The sequence below is a fragment of the Haemaphysalis longicornis genome, unplaced genomic scaffold (genome assembly GCF_048455015.1).
Source record: "Haemaphysalis longicornis isolate Haplotype H1 unplaced genomic scaffold, Haemaphysalis longicornis Haplotype H1 scaffold_1, whole genome shotgun sequence".
Taxonomy (NCBI): Eukaryota; Metazoa; Arthropoda; class Arachnida; order Ixodida; family Ixodidae; genus Haemaphysalis; species Haemaphysalis longicornis.
In genome coordinates, this window is record NW_027526203.1 from 378,016,725 (window position 1) to 378,036,639 (window position 19,915).

The 19,915-nt window shown below is 44.9% G+C and overlaps 1 protein-coding gene across 2 annotated transcripts in view; it reads right to left on the reverse strand.

The window, feature by feature from the left end:
- The window catches only part of LOC144155145 (regulation of nuclear pre-mRNA domain-containing protein 1B), a 35,676-nt gene extending 19,113 nt beyond the window's left edge, over positions 1 to 16,563 (reverse strand). For both annotated transcript variants that reach the window (XR_013319516.1, XM_077686413.1), the window contains exons 1-4: positions 16,317 to 16,563; positions 7,547 to 7,676; positions 5,528 to 5,688; positions 1,538 to 1,710 (exon numbers count right to left, since the gene is read on the reverse strand). Coding sequence is in view for 1 of the 2 variants with exons in the window: in XM_077686413.1 (XP_077542539.1) it covers positions 1,538 to 1,710; positions 5,528 to 5,688; positions 7,547 to 7,676; positions 16,317 to 16,467 (615 nt within the window). In the remaining variant the exon portion in view is untranslated. The remainder of the gene's footprint in view (positions 1 to 1,537; positions 1,711 to 5,527; positions 5,689 to 7,546; positions 7,677 to 16,316) is intronic.
- Positions 16,564 to 19,915: the final 3,352 nt, after the last annotated feature.

Consider the following 19,915-nt stretch of genomic DNA (forward strand, 5'->3'; position numbering starts at 1 on the left):
TAAAATCTTGAACACTCCTCATACAGTGCGACACGTCCATATAAAATGCTAGCCTTCGCGGCCTCGACGTGCTTGAGCCATAACTCGCAAATACAGTAGACTCTCGATAAATGGAACTTCAAGGGACCGAAAAAATTAGTTCCGTTTAGCAGGAGTTTCATTTACCGAGATCGATGTATGAAAGCGCAAATTTATGTGCGTACACACTATCAATACCATTTCATGGAACTCGAAGCATCAGAAGGTGAATGCAGCTGATAGTTTTTCAGAAAGCATGAAAACTAAAAAAGGTTTAGGCACAGCACTCACAAAGTTAATTTGGCAACAATGAGTCCCTGAGGATCAAATGCATCAAATATGTTTGTTTGAGTCCTTGCAACGGCATCTTCACAGAGGCTAGAGGCCTCAACTTCGCGAGTGCTTACGAGCCACCGAATGTAGAAGACGGCAACGCGGTAATGAAGCGCGAATAGCACCACGATGGCACGAACGAGGCAATAGGAGCAGAGCCCCGTAATCTCGGCGTCTTAAATCGAGACCGTACGACTGGAACAAGAACTGCGATGTTGCATTCATTGCGCAAACACGGCTGACCACTAACGAGACGAGGCTTACGAGGAGGGAGGAAAAAAAAACAATCACGAAACAGTCGGAACCGTAAAAAGCTGATTCTCATGCCAAATGGTTTCACAAGAAGTTCCATTTCTGGTTCCGTTTAAACGGTGACGTGGAAACTTTAGTTCCGATTACCGAGAGTTTTTTTATGTTATATATCTGAATACAAAACCAACCAACTTACTGGCTACTGTTCCGTTTAAGCGGCAATTCCGTTTAAGCGATTTCCGTTTATCGAGATTCTACTGTACATCAACTCCAGAAGTGAACACTAACCGGCTATGAGCATTTTTACTGTGAAACGTTCTCAGGCTATCCGTGAAGCAATTTGTGGTTCGTCAGTCCTCGCCAGCCTGTGAAGGGTGGCAACTCTGCCCCTAGCATTGACCAGTGGTCATGCTGAAGCGCAGTCAGTGCAGGAAAGCAAGTGGGGGGAGGGTGGGGAAAGAAAAGCCGAGTGGGAAGGAAGGATTGGATCAGACTGGCCCAACCAATCCAATCCAAATGCCAGTAATCAATTTGGCATTAATAAAATAATACCAAATTGCTTGCAAGGAAGGAGAGAATGCTAAGCCCTAAAGCCAAGCAAATGTAAAACCAAAAGCAAAAGATAGTATCGTGGCTAATGTTTCACATATGCAACACAATCACCTCATTTTCTAACATGCACAAGGTCAACAATGTAGCCATTTTTGTTCCCCAGTTCAGCAATACCGTGAATGAGAACCTGATGATTTCCAGAATGCTACTCTTTCAGAACTTCCTGGCTATACAACTTCTTTGGTATACACATGCAAAATTCTAATAGCTGAACACTCGGTTCCAATTCTAAAGTGCCATGAGTTTAGTAATAACATTGTTACAGTAGAACAAATTGCTTGAGAAAGAGCAACACATTTTCTAGATTTTGCTTACTACGTACATCAGGTGGTTCCCCAGGTTTCTCTGCATCCTTGGTGGTATCCGCCTTTTCTGAAGTTTCCTCAGCATTGTCCAAAGGCTTCTTTCGCTTTGCCACAGGCTCGGGTTCGTTCCATAAAGGTGTTCCTTCCCGTGAGATCGGAGCATTGTGTTGTCCTTTGCGGCTCTTGAATGCTGGGAGCCAAAAAGAGACATTAAGACTAGGTCACACAGGGCCAAACGTGAAACATATCTAGTGATGTACGAGGCACAAACCTGCACAAGTTTGGCACTAAGGGCACAGTTGTATAAATGTCATGCGGCCCTCTCTATGAATACACTTCACACTAAAGTGCATGGCATGTACTGTCTTAATCATACTTAGTGGACACATAAAAGCATGTGCTATCTGCATCTAGCAGAGCAGCCTGTTCATTCCAGCATAGAACCAATTTGCATGTGCATTGCATCCGCTGTGAGGGTGCGTACTCGCGGTATGAACTGCGTGATCCAATGTACTCAAGCAGAATGGAAAGTTGAGCTAGTTGGTATACATTCATATTGGTGGGAAAAGTGCTCAAACAGAAACAAAAAAGCAGTGCCAAGTTGTCTGCCTCTTTTGTCATCTTTATTTTTTGAGCACTTTTTCCACCAAGGTGCATTATCCAAGCTTATGCATTAAGATATAAATTACGACATCGGTATCTCTCTTTTCTGTTTCTGTTTCCTTGCACATTTTTCGTGACGTAAAAGTGTCACATACTCTGACAGAGGTAGTGATGCAGCAATGTAACTTTATCACCCCAGCTCAAAAGAGTCGCATAGACAAGCATGTGCTGAAAAAAATCCCCATACTCTGCCGGCATGCATGATGAGTATGAAAATTAAAGTTGGGGTTTTATGTGCTGTACCTACATTTGTGCTATGTATGAGGCACACTGCAGTGGTGGGCTATGGATTAAAGGGACACTGAAGTCAGAACCGAAGTTGGTCTAAATAGATAGATTGGTGTCCCCAGAAAACGAATATACCAGTCTCTGGGGCAGTACCTTTAAAATAATCTTGTTAATCATCAAAAAATGAAGCTATCAGTTGCCCAGCAGAGATGACGTAAACGGCGACTGAGCGGATCTGCCAAGAGTCACGTGAGGAACAACGGAACAAGAAGTGCGCACACAAGCTCTCAAAGAACACGTAAAATCTTTCTTTGCACGTTCATTTTCATAAGTCATAAACAATTATAAATGTACAAGTGTAACTCAAGCCGTGCTGACATTCGCAAGCTGCCAAGTCGTGGCGCCGGTGGCGGTTGTGATGGTTATTGCAGGTTCGGCATAGTCACATGCCTGTTACATGCTTGATACCAAGGCTGCGCTACATAAGCCCACCTGTCGAGCCGGAAATTTGAATATCTTTTTTGAGATTTTGGATGAAAGTGGCATACTCCGTATTAATGGGCTGCTAGATTCTTAAGTTAACAGCAAGAATAACAGGAAAAAGGGAAGTACGGGGAATAGGCAGTTACAATGAACCTACACACTATGAACCTAACTACAAACCTACACACTAATCTACACATTAACTAATTCAGCAACATGCCATCTTGAGGGTCAATTAAGCTTACTGCCGATAATCGCATATTTGTATGCTCAGCACTGTAACCTACCAATACAGACCAATTTTGTTCTTACACTGTAGTGTTCTTTTAAAAGGGGAAATGACACTTCCATGATGTTGAATAGTGCATCTAAAACAAGACAATAAACTTGAATGACACGGTCAAGCACTGTCCTTGTCTACTCCTGTTTGTTATCCTGTTTTTACTGTGCAGCTTAGCATCATGAATGAGAAACAACAAACCCAAGTTTCCACTCTCCTAAATGGCCTTCCACTGAGGTCCTTTTGTTTGGCATTTTTTTCCCCTCCATATCTCAACTGCACAGGAAACCTTGAGTTCAATACTTCAGTGCGATGGTTTAGCTGCAACTTTTAATGGCATTTCTAGCTTAATGTTCCCTACTCAAGTTGAAACCAGCCCACCCCCTGTAAGATGCAGCATTGGCCCGGTCGGTAAAGCGTTCTCATGGCTTAGGCTTATTACACCTGGCCACAAGGAATGCTGACCCGTGCAGTGAATAATGGCCCCCTGCTTGTTTACTATGCAGAACTTAAAATTCAGCAACGTCGTTCTGCAGGTTTCATTTCCAACACTTCACTGCAAGCAGCAGCAGATGATAGAGTTCTCTGAAGATGTAAACAATGGCTACGAAGGCTCGCAGCACTCACAATGCGAACCAGTTCTGCACCAAGGCTGCTGCAACAGTAGCAGATGTGGTAAGCTTGTTCTAGCTGGCCATGATTAAGATAGTACAAAGATTAAGATAGTAGTACCATAATTACATAGTACAAACATTCAATAACAATAACTACCTGGTCATACCTCCAGATTCTTGCTTCTCTTCAGTTAAACAGACAGTGCATTCATCAAGCTGTCTTATTACATCACTAGAGTGGAACAGTGTCTGAGATTCCCTTGCATGCCTCAGCAATGAGCACATTATTTACCCCAACACCTTTATTACAACGAAGGTGCATTTCTTTAATAGTAATGTTGGATGCAAGCAGAGGTTGTAGTAGCTCCACCAAAGGATCTATGTTATTACCAAGAAAATAGTGAACTTTCCAAAAACATATTGTTAGACTGACACTGAAAATATTGCAACTGGCTTAACTTTTGCAAAGACCTCATTTTTGCTCATCGCCTTAACGTTGAAAAAAAAATATCTTACAAACAATTTTGGCACACCATCATTAGTTCGAAACAAAAGATAGGGCACTTCTGTCCCTTCATAGGTAGTCAATAGCTTTGATATGCCTGCACCTCACCAGCATAAATTGCCAAACCACGTAATGCTGCAAACAACAGAATTTTTTACATGCAGTTCCAGAGAAATGATAACACTATTCAGAATTAAGGCACCACTACACCAACACAGCAGCTATACGTCTTGGGTTTTTACAATCTTAAAGCACCATGTCCGTTCACGCCCGTACTAACTTGGCAATTTGCTTTCACACTAGTTATACATTTCCTGTTTCCTCAGCACATTCAGGAATGTCGATAGCCAGTGGAACACCTCAGGTTATACAAAAGTGCCACTTGAAGACTCTGATAAAAACCGACATTTTTGGGCATTTTTGGGCCTTCCTAGTTTCCTTTTTCGTCCATCTTGTAGAATTTAGTTCCGAAATTTGTAATTTGGAATAAGAAGCTGCCCATAGTACACTTAAGACCAAATTATTAACTTCCTTGGCTGGCCCAGCCAAGCATTATCTAATGGTTTTGCACTAAGCCAAAGTGCTTCCCTAGTAAAAGAAAACCACATAATCCCTACATATCACAATGTTTACAAAACCATCTCGCAAATAAACGTCCAAAATGCAAAAAAACATGCCAGAATACAGGCGAATACATTTCCAAGCACTATAGAGTGACTACTATATAGAAAAAAAATTCCCTGAAATCACCAATACGAATAAAGCAGAAGTGTGTAAATATTCGAAACTCCGAATACTACAGGAATAGTGCCTGCTATTCAATTCACAGTGCAGTTTTAGCGTTCGGTCTAAATTTACCAATAGTAGCACGATAAAAGTTGGCTCTGCCGCATGACGTGCCAACTTTAGAGCTCCATCGCAAGGCACGCCCCTGTGAGATGGCTTTTTGCACAACGCCAAAGCAGTGCAAAAAAGCCAAACATGTTCTAGCCTTGCTGGAAACAAGTGCACAGTAAGTGGAAGGCCACCAGTGAAAAATTTATAAACCGCAAAGAAGTTTCCTGTCAATATGGTGGCATAAGTGAGAGATCACGAGTTCTTAATCAATGACAGTGCATGCAATAACGTACTGCCACACGCATGAAAGAACGAAAAAGAACAAAAGAAGAAAGAACAAAAAAAAAAAAAAACAGAGCAAAACAATAAGAACAGCCCAGGCACAAAAGGGGCCCACCTTGGTCCTGGCCAGCGTCTTTTGCAGGCTCGGCATCGGTCACTTTGTCAGACAGGTATTGGCCAAAGTCCGATATCTGATGGGCGTCAAAGACAGAGCGTTCTTTCCAGACACTGAGGATCCTCCGCAAGCCTGCATGCGTCTTCTGGTCTGTATCTCTCCTGTTAAAACGAGACGACTAATGTCAAGCAAAATTCCAGTGTCTGCAATCTTGCCCAATCTGAGAGCTAGCATGTGTAGAATTGGTCCACACTCGACTGTGTGACAACATTCCAAGGCCCCCTAGACAACTACATGCAAATCTGGACAGTGAACTGAGATTTAATTATGCTCCAACCAATACATAGACAAAACCCGACGTTTTGAAGCCAGTTCTTCTTCAGGGGTGAATGGGGCCACGCTGCAGCTGTGTCTTATTGTCTTTCACTTTTGCTGGCCTCGCACAAAGCCCCTCGCTGCGGCACGTAATCCGTGTGTGTACACCGAAGGGAGAGTGCCAAGCGAGCGATTAAGGCTCCCAGGGGTTCACTGGCGAATCCCTGGGATGCACCGCTGGGATGCATCCGCTGGCGAACACAGCGGATGCAGGGGTTCACTAGCGAACCCCTGGGAACCTTAATCGCTCGCTTGGCACTCTCCCTTCAGTGTACACACACGGATTACGTGCCACAGCGAGGGGCTTTCTGCGAGGCCAGCAAAAGTGAAAGACTATAAGACGCAGCTGCAACGTGGCCCCAGTCACCCCTGAAGAAGAAGCCGAGCCGTCTTCGAAACGTCGGGTTTTGTCTATGTATTGGTTGAAGCATAATTAAATCTCAGTTCAGTAACTTCCCAACCAGACAGAAGTCTGTCAAAATGTTCACCTTCAAACCTGGACAGTGCCTCCGACAGTGCAACATCTAGCTCTGTCGACTACGCCTGTGCTTTAAAGAGCCAAGCAAGAGTAGACTAGTCTCTATGTGCTAAAGAGCCAAGCAAGAGTAGACTAGTCTCTATGTGCTAGCAACAAGAAAGGGCACTCGAAGAAGAGCCTCTTCTGGCCCCATGCTAGTACTGGCGCCATGCTTCCCCGTAGCCAGCCCACGATATCAGCCCACTGTTCTGGGAAATGCGGTACGAGGTTCACATGCATTTACAAAATGTTTACTCTTAGGTCATGGCATCAAACGAATTTCATCAAGACTGCATTCAATGCAGTATTTGCCAGAAATTCTTTAATGCTTTGCTTACGCCAACTTGGGTAACTGGATATCTTAATACAAAGAATAAGAACACCACCACAGAGTGAGAGCTGCTAATTTTACTTCATGCAACTGAGCACAGTAAGGATATTCAAGCATTCTGAATGAATACACAATTTCACGTTCCTAACTTCCGTCGGGAAACAAAGTGCATCACAGAATTAAACGGTTCCTGAAATAGTTTCTGCTGAAACAGCAGACCACCTATAACACCATCTAAAAAGGTTCCTCCCCCCCACCACCAGAATTCTCAGAGAGAACCGCCAGAGCTCTGAGAGCACAGAATTCTCACAGCGCAGAAATCCCACTTCCAAACGAGATGAAAACTAAAAAAGGCCCCAAGTAGCCAACAACCAGTAGGCCACATCACAGTGGTTTTGTTTTCTTCTGCAATATACCCAGCCCAATTCATTGCACACGTGTCACCTTTTCTCCCCACACATGATAAGCCACGGCAGTTGGGGATCCAACAAACACCAGCTTTATAGAGCACAGAAAACTTGTGACACCACCTGCTACAACTGCCTTTTTTTTCCCTGAACCAATGACACAACCACCTTGTTCTTTGTCCAAAAACCTCAATTCTGAGCTTTGTGAACACAAACCCCATTGCTTTTCAGGAAAAAAAAGGTAAGCTCAGCTCTACCTATGCACATTATTACGGGAAATATTTGATTCTTCGAATTATTTTGGCTCCTAGCCCGACTACACTAGTGCCGCGAAACAAACTATTCCACAACACGCAGATACGATCAAAAGTACAGAACAAGAAGCGTACACTGATATGTGGGCAAAGGCTTTGGCCAGTACAGTGCCAAACTCCCTGGTGAATTCAGGCCCCTTTTTTTTGCTGTTCTGGATGACGTCATTTGCAAGGTACATAAATGTCAGCTTCCGTGCTGGCTTGGCTGCAAACAAAAAGAAAGGCCCGCTTTAATGACTGCACCATCAGCCAGGAGCGCGAAACTGTGCTTGACTGGAAGCCACATCATCAAGGCCTAACCACACTCACGGCAGAAATTGACGATGCATGGTCTCACGTATACATCTGTGGGTACTGGCAATGCAGCCTTCCATGTGCTAGCCTTGGCCCCCAAAACAGCTGTACAAGGACCAAAGCAGACCGCCTGGTAGTGACCACACCCTCATTGTGTCCTTATTTCGAACAGCAGCGCAAGTGTTTGTCTCATTCTTCTTCTGTCCTGTCTGAAGCGCTGTTTTCATTTCTACCTTTGCAGACCAACCAGCCCAAGTTTCAACACTTTTGAACAGCACACTGCCAGCTTTCTTCTGCACGCCAATTTGCGCACATGGTCAGAGTAAAGTAAGCACATAAAAAAGCTGGCAATGTGACCACTCTAAACTGAACTTCAATGCCAGCAAAACCCTGAACACCAGCACTAGGAAGGACACATATCTTAGTTGGCTTCTAGTGTCCTTAAGAGTGCACTTGGGAAGCTGTCTTCAAGCCCTAAACGAAAGTCCTCATTCTGGTTCTACACTCTTAAGTTTAACACTTTTCTGCCCAAAGGGAAAGCACTGATTTTTTTCCCGGTTGCAAACAATTTTTTCCCAGTCGCAAAAAACATGCAACATTTAAGTGTATGGTATCAGATTGTAGAAGAGTAAATTTACTATGCAGTGGTAATTGTTTTAAACTGGATTTTTTTTAAAGAAAAAGAAAAAAAAACGGTTTTGCGACAAACACAAAAAAATAGGTGAGAATGTCAGTGTTGCTCATAAAAAAAACAAAAAAATTTAAGATATACATTTTGTACATATACTATCAGCGCAAAACTCTTGCAAATATAAAATCCTAACTCTAAAATTTCTTGACTTACAAAAGAAAAATGTTAGCACAAGTGGGTTTCGTGCCAGTGTGCAAAGCAGTTCGTCGAACTTGTGAAACATAGGTTGGCCGCACATGCATCGCAAGAAACCTTGGTTTTCTGCGATGCATGTGCATTAAAATCGCTAAAAATGCAGCGTATCCACGGCGCTACTTTCCAAGTGGTGCGTTGTCTTAGGTCAGCTTCTTTTTACACAACACTGATGCTGTGCAAAAAAGCCAAACGTGCATAATACGTCCATATAACTTGTGTAACAGTAGCTTACGAGAAATTATAAGGGCAAAAGTCAAGTGCTGTAAAAATAGGACACGGTCCCGCCTCCGTTTCCCCGTGCTGTGTGGTCCACACTACTCTGCCAAACCTCAACATATTCATGGCTGAGAGCCCCAGGAATAAATCATGGTCAACTTTTGCATTCTAATCAAATGGTGCATGTCATAAGCCCCTTCCAAACAGTATCCCACCAAACAAGGGAAGACATTTCGGGGCAGAGACATAAAGGCTTCAATTTAAAGTTAAAGGTCCTGTGTTTTAGAATGGCTGCAACATGGGCAAAACATAATATTAGAAGTATGCAAATATTTTAAGGCTTAGTAAATACTTTGCAAATAGTGTTTGCTATTGAATTTGATTCACGGTGCACTTTTACTGTTTGAAGTGTCAAATTTTTTGCAACATTTGAAAATTACTGATAATACTGACACACAAAAAAAATTCAGCCACCTTTGCAATTGAGATGCGAAGACTGAGGAAATAGTGGAGCTGCTGGTCTTCACTAGCCTAATACTGCCAAAGTCCAAAACCAAAGTCTCTTTCACCTATGCCAAAGTCCAAAGCCAACGCCCGCGCTATGAACCCAAAGGAAATTCTGAGCGCCCCGAATGCGATGATAGTGAAACTGGATAGACGCGGGTTTCATAACATGAGGGACCCACGTTCGATTCTGACCATGGGAAGCATTTTTTTCTTGAGCCACGTACTCCCCACACCAGCTTGTGGGCTTCTTGCTTCCTCACCCCTTTCCCTCAAACTCCTTGGGCTAGCATTTCCCTCCTCTCTACTTTTCTGCGCTGAGTTGTGAGCGACGCCAAGCACGGGTGGAACTGAAGCTTAAACAGCTCCGCTGTTAAAACCCCACATTTTTCAACCTTCCACCACAAGCAGTTTCATTTAAAATGCAGACCATTTGGGAAACTAGCAAAAACCTTTAGAAAGGTGTATTTTGCATATATCAAAGATGCCCCTTGAATACAAAAGCTGCAAAAATACTTTGCAGAATGCTAAACAACTTTGGTGCCATTAGTCACCAAAAGTCACTGGTCATAGAGTTATGGCTGCTGGCTTCCATGTCTCTGGGACCTTGTGTAGCCATATCGCAAACTTGAAAGTGGAAACAAAGCAAGCTGTGCCTTTCAATAATGGCTGCGCAGAAATACTTTAAATAACCACAGCCGAACTGGAGGAATGGAGGAGTGCGTGGGCATTCTTTAGCTGACCGAGTAAGCGCATGCTAACTATCCTTGCAATGCGGTACACCTGGCTGTACCAGTGCCTCTTTTCAGTGACTCAAGGGTATGCAACTGTACCGTGATACTCCCTTCATTGAAAGCGTGACAGGAAACTCACTTCTCCGAGACAATGTCTGCAAAGTTTTCTGTCAACTGCCATACCTCTTAATCGTATTACTTGCACTTCCTTGTACCATTTTTCTTGTCTAGCACTAGCACATTAACACACGAGTGAGTGAAGTCCCGATTAACCAGCTGTCTTCAAGCCCCAAACAACCCTTTTTTCCATGGCTATGTTTACAAATTCCATACACATTATGGAAATATGTTCTAAACTATTCGATTCACAATGAAAAACACCATATTTTCCCGCTTCAACAAAACACTTTTTGGCACAAAAATTAGGAAAGATTATTTACATGCACAAAGCTGCAGTCATTGAAGGAGGGGAATAATCTATGTACATTGCCATTTTTGTTAAATAAATTTTTCTGTCTGTCTGTCTGTCTCTCTCTCTGCACATATATGTGTGTGTGTGCATTTACATGCGTGTGTTTGTGTTTGCAGGCATGCCTCTGGCGTGAACTTAGAGCAGCATGACAGAAAGCACAGTAATAGTCCCGGGTGTTTCTTTAGGCGCTGATTTCAAGGACTGACAGGTTACCAGTTCTTTTTAAAGCAGTAGATTAAAACAAAAACTAACAACAGTGCTGGGGCAAATGTCAGTCGAATGTGTGGTGTTTAGTAAATATTAAGACAAGCACACACTGACATTGTACTCTACATGTGCACTGCCAGAAAATGGCTGGCTGCCCCAGGATGGTGCTCAGCTGCATGAGAGTACCAATTCCTGTAGCCACATATGGAACAATGCTGTGAGTAATAATCAAAACAATGCTATCCAAGGTGTTACTCTGTTCTTGCACTGACTAAGTAGAATGACATACAGGGTTCACTCAAATAAGACGACTGCCGATGCGCTGTATACTAACTAGCCCACGTCACTTCCTATGCCCTGTGGTTAAAGTAAACATGGCTGCTCTGCTATGGGTTCAGTATGATTACACTTGATTAGGATTAACAGTTTCTTTCTCTGGAAATTAAGTGACAGGAGCATTTTGACTCTTTGGCCCACTGAACATTGCTGTGGCAACAAGTGTGGGGCCAAGGCTACAATGACCATCACAGGGTACTCTGATCACAGTGGTGACGACAATTTTGAACAGACTTCTCATGAAAGACATTTGCTAGACAAAATACAGATCACAGTCTAGACATTCTAGAATTTAATCTGAAAAAATTATTACCCATGTTAACGAAGTACCGACACAAAATTTTTGCGTTACGTTTTTTTTGCTGCTATGGGTGCCTGCTAGGCAAGTAGTTATAGAATAGCACATTGAATAGTTGATAGCAGAGTAAATAATTATTTACAGCTTTGTTTGTTCGTGTAGGCTTCGGTTTCAACGTAACGAACACTGAGGTGTCCACCATGACAGGAGAGTGCTCATGACATCACTGTTTTCGCCGCACCATGGCCGGTCTGGACACGCGCACAGGAAAGAGTGAGCGCACGCATCTAGACCAGCAGTGGTTGCACACGCCTAGGTAGCCCGACGTCAATCCCAAACCTGTGAGGTGATGCACAAGGCAAAGCAGTGCGCGCCAACAGCAGCCAGCACCTTGGCTACTTCACGGGAGTCCTGATGTCGACAGTTTGGGGTGAAGCGTTCAATGCATCATGCTGATGCCGATGTCGAAAGGGTATCCGTTCTGAGTTTTCTCGTGTGTTCAAAAATTAAAATTGACAAAGGGTGCAGTAGGGCATACCGCTGTGGGCCCGACGGTCAACGGCGAAGAAGCTGTGTGTGTCCATTCAGCCTGCTAGGACGCTCTGTAATGGCTGCCTTAAAATGTAAATACGTCATCTCATCCGGTACATAAACCGCTTCATCATCAACAATGGTTCGCGTCGTCTATTCTACAGCCACGCAACAATATGTTATACTGAAAAGTTATGGCTGAAACTTCATAGAGGTCTCCCCATACAAAGGAAGCATTTTACATAGTTATCTGAGCTTTGAAATTTCGTGCCAGTACTCCTTTAACAATTTGCTTCAGTAAAAGACGTGTAAGCGCAGCCTAGCTGGCCATCAACACTGTTAGTTGGGTTGTCATTACACTAGACTCGAGAACAGTAGCATGAACAGAATCGTGAACTGTATTATGATGGGAAAGCAAGTTAAATGCTACTTTACAGCTCTACTTCTCCTTCTGCCGGGAAAGAGGCCAGTGCGCCACTCACTAGAGCATGTGGTAGTGCTTGTCACACCATTATATCAGATGTTTGTACGAGTGAGTGCTGCCACAGCTGCCATGTATACTTCGAATCAGGCAAGGCCAAGCTTACTCAACCAGTCAACAACACCCTGCATCTTGATGAAGCTATTGTTAGGTCCCAGCGGCCAAACAGATACAAAAGGCTATATTTTGTGTACAAACTGTAGGTGTAAAAAACCCTATCCATTTAGGTCTTCGCAGTCATGAAAGAAACCAATAAAACCTATCTAGTCGAAAAGCACGTATTACATATGCCTCATTATTAGCACAGCCAATAGTGACATAACTGCAAACATTTTTTACAGGAGAGAAAGGCCACGAGTATGAACAAAAGACGGGGCCTACAAATTAATTAGCATTACACTTTAACGAGTCAGCTAAGTGCATGGAGCAAGAATACATAGAGGGGAAACGGCCCATAGTAGCGAGTGCGGGCGAGCAACCAGATAATGTCACAGTGAAAACCAAGGCGGACTGCAAAGCTTCGTAGCTGTGACAGTGAAGGAGAGGGTAGCGGCACCAGATGGACGAAATGATAGCGGCTGCAATTCATTCTGTAGCTACGTAGTGAAATGCCGATCGAGGTGGCCACGCAGTTTCTTCACCCACGGCAGATGCCGCTAACTTGACTTATGGCGAGTGCTTGTGACTCGCTAGGAAGCCTCATTTCCCCTCCTGTCTTGTTCTGGCTCCGTGACTAAGTGCTACTTGTTGAGAGAACAAAATCAAAAATTTCGTCCTGACTCTGCATTTCAGAGCAATGCATTCCTGATACTCTGGTTGTGTATAGATCACACTGCAAAAGGAATTTACATGATGACACTCGCCACTCATTGGAGGTAGAAAGCATCCACATGTGTGCTACCTCCCATTACTATGGGATAAAACATTCCCTGAAAGCATCTTCCCTGTGGTGACCTCAGTAAAAAGGCATAACACAGACAACGCATTCCAAACTGGGCACCATGTGAAATGCAGACACTTTTCCAAGCGCAGCGTCACCACCTAAACCCTTTTCACGCCATACTTTAAATAATATACCTGTAAACGAAATATGAAATTACACACTTATTAGAAAAAGTACACTGCAATATGAATAATCTGAGCAGTGTAGCTAATCCACAGATGCAACACCTTACATTAAACATGCAACTTTACACATTCCGGTGTAGTGTGCTGCAGGTTTTTTTTACCCTAATGCACTGTTCACTTTTGCATAATAATTATATGACTTATGCTGAAAAAAAAAATTACATCAAAAAGCAGACACAATTCGGTTCCTTCACCAAACAAGTTCAGTGAGACTTGCACACTGAGCGTGCTTAAGAAATGCTCTTCACATGCAAGTCCTTAGTAGCAGTAAAATTTGCAAGACTAGTTTCGAATGCTTCTACTCAACATCTGTAGAACTTGATGTAAACTCAAGGTTCATTTGCAATAAGACTGTGACTCTCACACAGTGGCTTTCTCTCTAGCTCCCACAATTTTTTTTTCTGCACTAATAACAATGTTGTCAACAGTTTCTGTGTATTTTTTTTGCCAGCTTGTACAATGCGGCAATAGTCAAGTGCAATGCAGCAATAGTCAACTCAAATCGTAATGCTAGTCAAGCTGAACATAACTGCTCCTCATTGTGAACAATGGGGAACAGAACGGCGTGCCGCTGTGTGCTAATGAGGAAACGAATAACAGAATGGTGATTTCACTCCTCAAGCCTTTGGTCGTCCTCTGGTGGTCAGTGAGGAGTGAGTCATAATGGTGATGGAGATGCACCGTGATATACGCCTGAATGCACTTGTAACTCTGAATTCGTATTTGTGCATTTTTATCTGTGCATGCAGGAACAGATCTTGGCTTGGAGCCAGGCACACCCCATATGGCTGCCCTTGAAATCTGAATAAAGGCCATTCCCCCCCCCCCCCCGGCAAATACAAGGATCAGAGTGGCCCCAGCGCCTATCTGCTAATACCCATTCTCCTGGCACACTTTTCTCCATGATGTACTACTTTCATTCCAGGCTGTGGCTAACATTCTGTCATGCAGCTTAATGTCTGATGCAGAATAAACAGATAGAAAAGCACACACTAATTTTCAATGTATTCACTAAATCGAAAATCTTTGCCTGGGCTAAGCTCACCTAACCTAGGCCCACCCAACCCAACTCACGCAAGCCCCAAGGAAGCAAACAGCCTGAAATGTCAGACGGCACTCTACTGATGGCTGCTTGTGCTCCACTACCGTTCTGGCCAGACTTCCCTCAAACAGTAGTGGCAGCGCAATGGCAGCTTCAGTATAGCAGACTTAAGAAATGACCTTGAATTCCCAAAACTTGTACCTGAGTCTAAGAGAATGTGACCCACTGTCTGCCAAACACGAGGGTCTTAGCCCTGTTAAGCATGTGGTGGAGAAAGTTCCAGGAACTTAAGAAAATACCCCCAATTCTAGCCCAACTACTTCATTCTGACACTATTCAGTTCTAAATAAAGCTTTACCACCATGCTTACCATCTCAAACCTTGTGTGTTACTGCGAAAATGTCCCTCCATAAATTACGATACAATCAACCTGAAGTCGTTTTCACAATATTTCAGGCTTGGTACGTCAACTTTAGCACCATAATACCACTTTTAACTGTTAGCGAACACTACTCTGTAACATTTTGCACTGCTTTCTCTTACTAACATTGAAGTTCCTAATTCTGCAATACTGCAAGGTCTTAATACTACAAGGTTCTTCAATATTGCCAAGGCGTTTTTTTAACTATCGCCAGTGCTTTTCCGGCAAAATTTTGGAGAAGCGGATCTAGATTGACCTCTACGGTGGCAGCGCGTTTCGAAGGCCCTTGGAGAGGGTGATCACCTCCTCCCCTTCCCATCCCCCTGGATCCGCCACTGGTTTTTGCGATACACTACAGGTAAATAGAAAGGCAAGCGCGAGTGGAGCGCTACCATGCCAAAGTGGAGGCTAGCAATTTAGCACAGCCTCAACTTTAGCACACAAGCCGCATTGCTGGCAGCAGGTAGCGTATTTGTGATCTACACCGATCACAAATACGGTACCTGGACAGCAGCCTCCGCAACGATAACGCGATATGAAGCAGATGATATTCCGTGAGGCGATGCTGCCGTATCTTAATCACAAGCCCGACGTTTTAACGCATTTATTACCCCAGATTGCATTAACAAAAGCTGCAGATAATTTTAAGCTGCTGAAAACAATGTCGACCGTCAACTTGTGAGACGCGTTACAACTGTCAGACTGAAATCGACCAGCCGAACAGCACAGCAACAACAAATTGTGCTCTTTAGCTACCGGCGACCTCCTGTTGCTACCGAAAATTAACACCGAAAATCGAAAAGTTTAAATCGCCACAATTTAAATGCTTTCACAGCCTAATTGATCTACTGGATCTTAAGTGCGGTGGTTGACCTTGTTTAAGAACTTGAAACACCAGGCCAGAGATTCCAACATCAGCGCAGAAATTCCACCAACCTAAACATCCCAAGTGTGCAACCAAATCGATGAAGACCTGCGATTGGTGAACTGGGAGATACGTGAACTATCTCACCTATGCTATAAAACTAGACAACAAAATGTCATTCCATAAACAGCGCAGCAGGGGGCCGGTAAGCACAAGCGCACTGCCACACATTTCGCAGATTCGTCCTGAATTACCACAGATCAATCTTACAGAAGCTCCCGAACCGCTCGGCAAGCTCAAACCGAAAGCAAGGGCGCAAGATCGAAACGCCGCAGTGCATTGGTTATTGGTTGCCAAGCGGTAATGCGAGGTGCACATCCAGGCACATCCCCAAACATCTGATCGGCTCCGATGTGAAGAAGTCGTCTACCTTTTTTGAGTTCCCGCAGCCAGACGTGCACAATGGTCTTGTGATGCTTTCGGTGATGTATCAGCCACAGTGATAAGGTTTGAATGCTCTGCTGCGAGTTATTCAACTCGGCCAGCTTTCGTTCCAATGCATTCTCTGTGAAACCAGACATTTCTTCCCCCCGCAATCAGGTGCATACGTGCTCCGGACTACGCATCCTGACGACAAGCCGAAGCTGCCATCTTGCTCCGCCAGCCCAGCGCCTCGTTTACTTCCTTTCAGTGCCTGTCAGTTCGCCCTCAGGCGGCCACCGGTTCCGCGCGCCGCCAACGCACTTTCCAACCACGTGGAGGCGCCACGTAAACGCTCTACGTAGCGGCGCAGCTGCGCTGCTTGAGCAGACGACAGGCGCGCGTGGCGCGCGCGTTTCGCGCTCGCTGTCGCTTTCTGTCATCGTATTTTCGCGTTCGCTGTCGTCTGCGTGCAATTTTCTGTGAGCGAATAGCTGTGTTTCGCTAAGATAGTTTATTATTGTGTGCCTCTGTGAAATCAGACGAGGAAAAAAACAACAAAAAAACACCAGGGCTACCGCTTCACGAAATTCCATCCGCCTTTGACCTGAGGAGCAAATGGCTTGTCGCGATGGCTGGTCACCGAACAATACGTCTTGCTACACTAAAGTCGGCACTTAAAGAACGAAGATTTCATCGAAGCAAAAGGCGATGGCTGAAGAAGGGCACTGTATACCCTCCATTTTTGAAGATTATTCTCAGCGTTTCCAGCCAAAGCGTGTACCGGACCGGAGCTCGGTGGAAGAACAAGAATGCTCGAACAAAAGGGCTCGTTTTAGGGACGCAGGGCGCCCAGACGTTTCGTAAGCTGTTACATCTCGATCGATCCCACTTCCGTGTACTCCCTGGACGCCCCCGTGGACACGCTAGCAGAAGTATATATTCGGGACAGCTTGGTGCGGTGAAGACAAGTATGATCGAGGTGCTCAGGTTGACAGCAGATCGGCGTCATGCTTGTTGACTACAGAAAATTTGGGAGATGAGGGAAAGAGACCTCTGGAGTCAAGTACTGCAGCTAAACCAAATACAAAACGAGAGCTAGAGGATTCTTTCACTGCGGACTACATATACTGCAAAAGGCAGCTGAAAACGAGCCGAATTCCGCGCTATTTTTGTTTTAACAAGTAAGGATCATTAAGAAGGTAAGGCCGACATATGGTTCGAAGAAACCCGTCGCTGTGTTGTTCTCGGGCACCTATCCACCGGCATATGAACATATACGAGGTGAAGCTCTTTTGAAGATAGAAATACTCTTTGTCCGGGTGTATTGGCCCATCCGGCGATACGGGCTTCACAAAACTGGTTGAAGCTCGCCTTAAGACTGAGGTGTTAAGCTAATCAAGGCTGCTCTCTCATTGTTGATGAGATGCGGTTTAAGTTAACAAGCAGCGGGACTTCTTTGTTGGGCAAGTGGATGTTCCATTTAGCAGTATTGTTTTAGCCAACTACCTCCTCTGCTTAAATTTGTTGTAAGTGGCTTGCCCTCGTCGAACGAAAACCCAGTAGGCTACTTCTTCACTAACGGTCTACCGGGTAGTCAGCTTCATGAGCTGGTGATCTTTGTGATAAAAAAAATGTATACATATAGAAGAAGCCTGTGGTTTCCGCATTGTACGACTTGTCACCGACAACCACCGAGTCAACGTAAATGCCATGAAGATGCTGGCCAAGGGCACTGTGACGTTCAAAGTAGAATACCCGTGCGACACTAACACCCGTGCGACACTAACAGACCACTGTTCCTAGATTTTGACCCCTGTGTGCTGAAGAAAGTACGCTCTCAGTTTTCAGCTTCTATCTCTACCAGCCAACGGTTCTTTCGTGGCGTGCGGGTCAAAAAACACCCAACGCGGCGGAGGCGGCCGTCGGAGGGGAGGGGGGGGGGAGGGTTTCACTCACGGAGCACAATGTAGATGGTGTGGCGAATTTAACGCAGCGTTCCCCGCTCGCTCATACCGGCAGGGCGCGTCGGTGCGACCCGGCTTTGTCGTCTGCTTTAGCGATGGTTGTTTTAGGCCTGTTTAGGCGCAGCTTCGCGTCCATTGCGCGTTTCCTCCGCACGGCTTGATTAACTTGTTCGACAGCACCTCCAGGGTAACCCGCACCCGACGGAACTAAGTGGTCTTACGACAAATATACGTTAAGGATTGGGCTGCAGGGCAGGAAAACAAAATGTACAAACCTCATACAGACATCTGGCCGCTAGAGAAACGCTACCTTTTGCGCTCTGCTTGCCACGAATGGGACTCCATTTTCTAAATTGGTGAATACAATTCGGTTGTGTTTTAAGAGGTATTACAAAACGCCACAGCAGCAACTGGTTCTGATAAATAGCGGTAAAAAAGTTCCCTCAGCTTTCTCGCAATTCTCAAACTTACTAAGGTAACTAGTTTAAATCGGTATAAATGCATATCACTGTAAGCTCACGCTGAATTGTTTCGGGGTCTGGGCTTGTGTCGCGTGGTGGTGAAGCCCCAAGCTAACACATCAGGATGGCTAGGTTCCTCTGTCTCACCCTTCGAAAGACGTTCCTCTCTGTTTTTCTTCCCGACTCACGGCCCGGCTACAGCGGCAGCGTCCGCCGCTCTATAGCCTGGCCGTGGCCGACGCTGCTGCTGCGTTCGGGACGCCGTCCCCGCGAATTCCAGGTAACGGCTGGCAGAATCTCTGGTTTCACTCTTTATAGAGCCACGTGTGTGAATTCAAGTGACGTCACGTGGTAAATTGCTGTGAGTTGCCTTCCAACCACCTTCACCACGTGGATTGGAGCCATTTTTTTTTTAAATCACCACCTATACTTAATGTTTCCTTATGAGGTACCTCCTGAAAACCAAGAACTTCATGTTCGTGCTGACTCGCAACTTCAACAGCATCTGAGTCGCTTTTTGGAACAACGACGTTTTGGATGTTCGTGCTGCACTTCTCGGGAGTTAAGAAAATGCTCAAAACTGCAATCGCAACATTGAATACTCTTTCGAATGTCGCTCACGCCCAAGAAACAGCTGCAGTGAACCTGTGATGTCTCAGTTGCCGCCTTCTGAGTCCCCGCCACCGCCAACTTCTTCTCAGACAAACTCTCAACTTTCATGATATGCTCTTCACAAGCTCTGCACATCACTTTGAAGATATGCTCTTCTCAGCTGCCTTCACTGCAGCTATCAGCAACAGTGTATGTCGGACCTGGTTACGTTACCAGAATCACGAGCAGATCGAATTGTGAGAGTTGTGACGTCTTTTCTACAAAGCCTGGAACGAACCAACCCCTGTTCACATTCACCCGCAACCAGGACGGGGGCCACAGGGTGGACTCATTTACCCCTCATACCAGTTACTATTCGCGCTCGACACTTCGCGACTTTTTTCTGAGCAAGCACTCAAGGAGAACCCAACACTGCCAAGACCCCTTAGCACACTGGTGGACAACGCAGTTACCATTCTTTGTAGCTCCAAGCTACTCAAGTGCACGCGCAGCAGAGGCCAAGTTAATGAAGCTGATCGCGGTGCGTGCCTCTCCTCGTGAACTATGCGTTCGGCGTCACAAACAGGCAT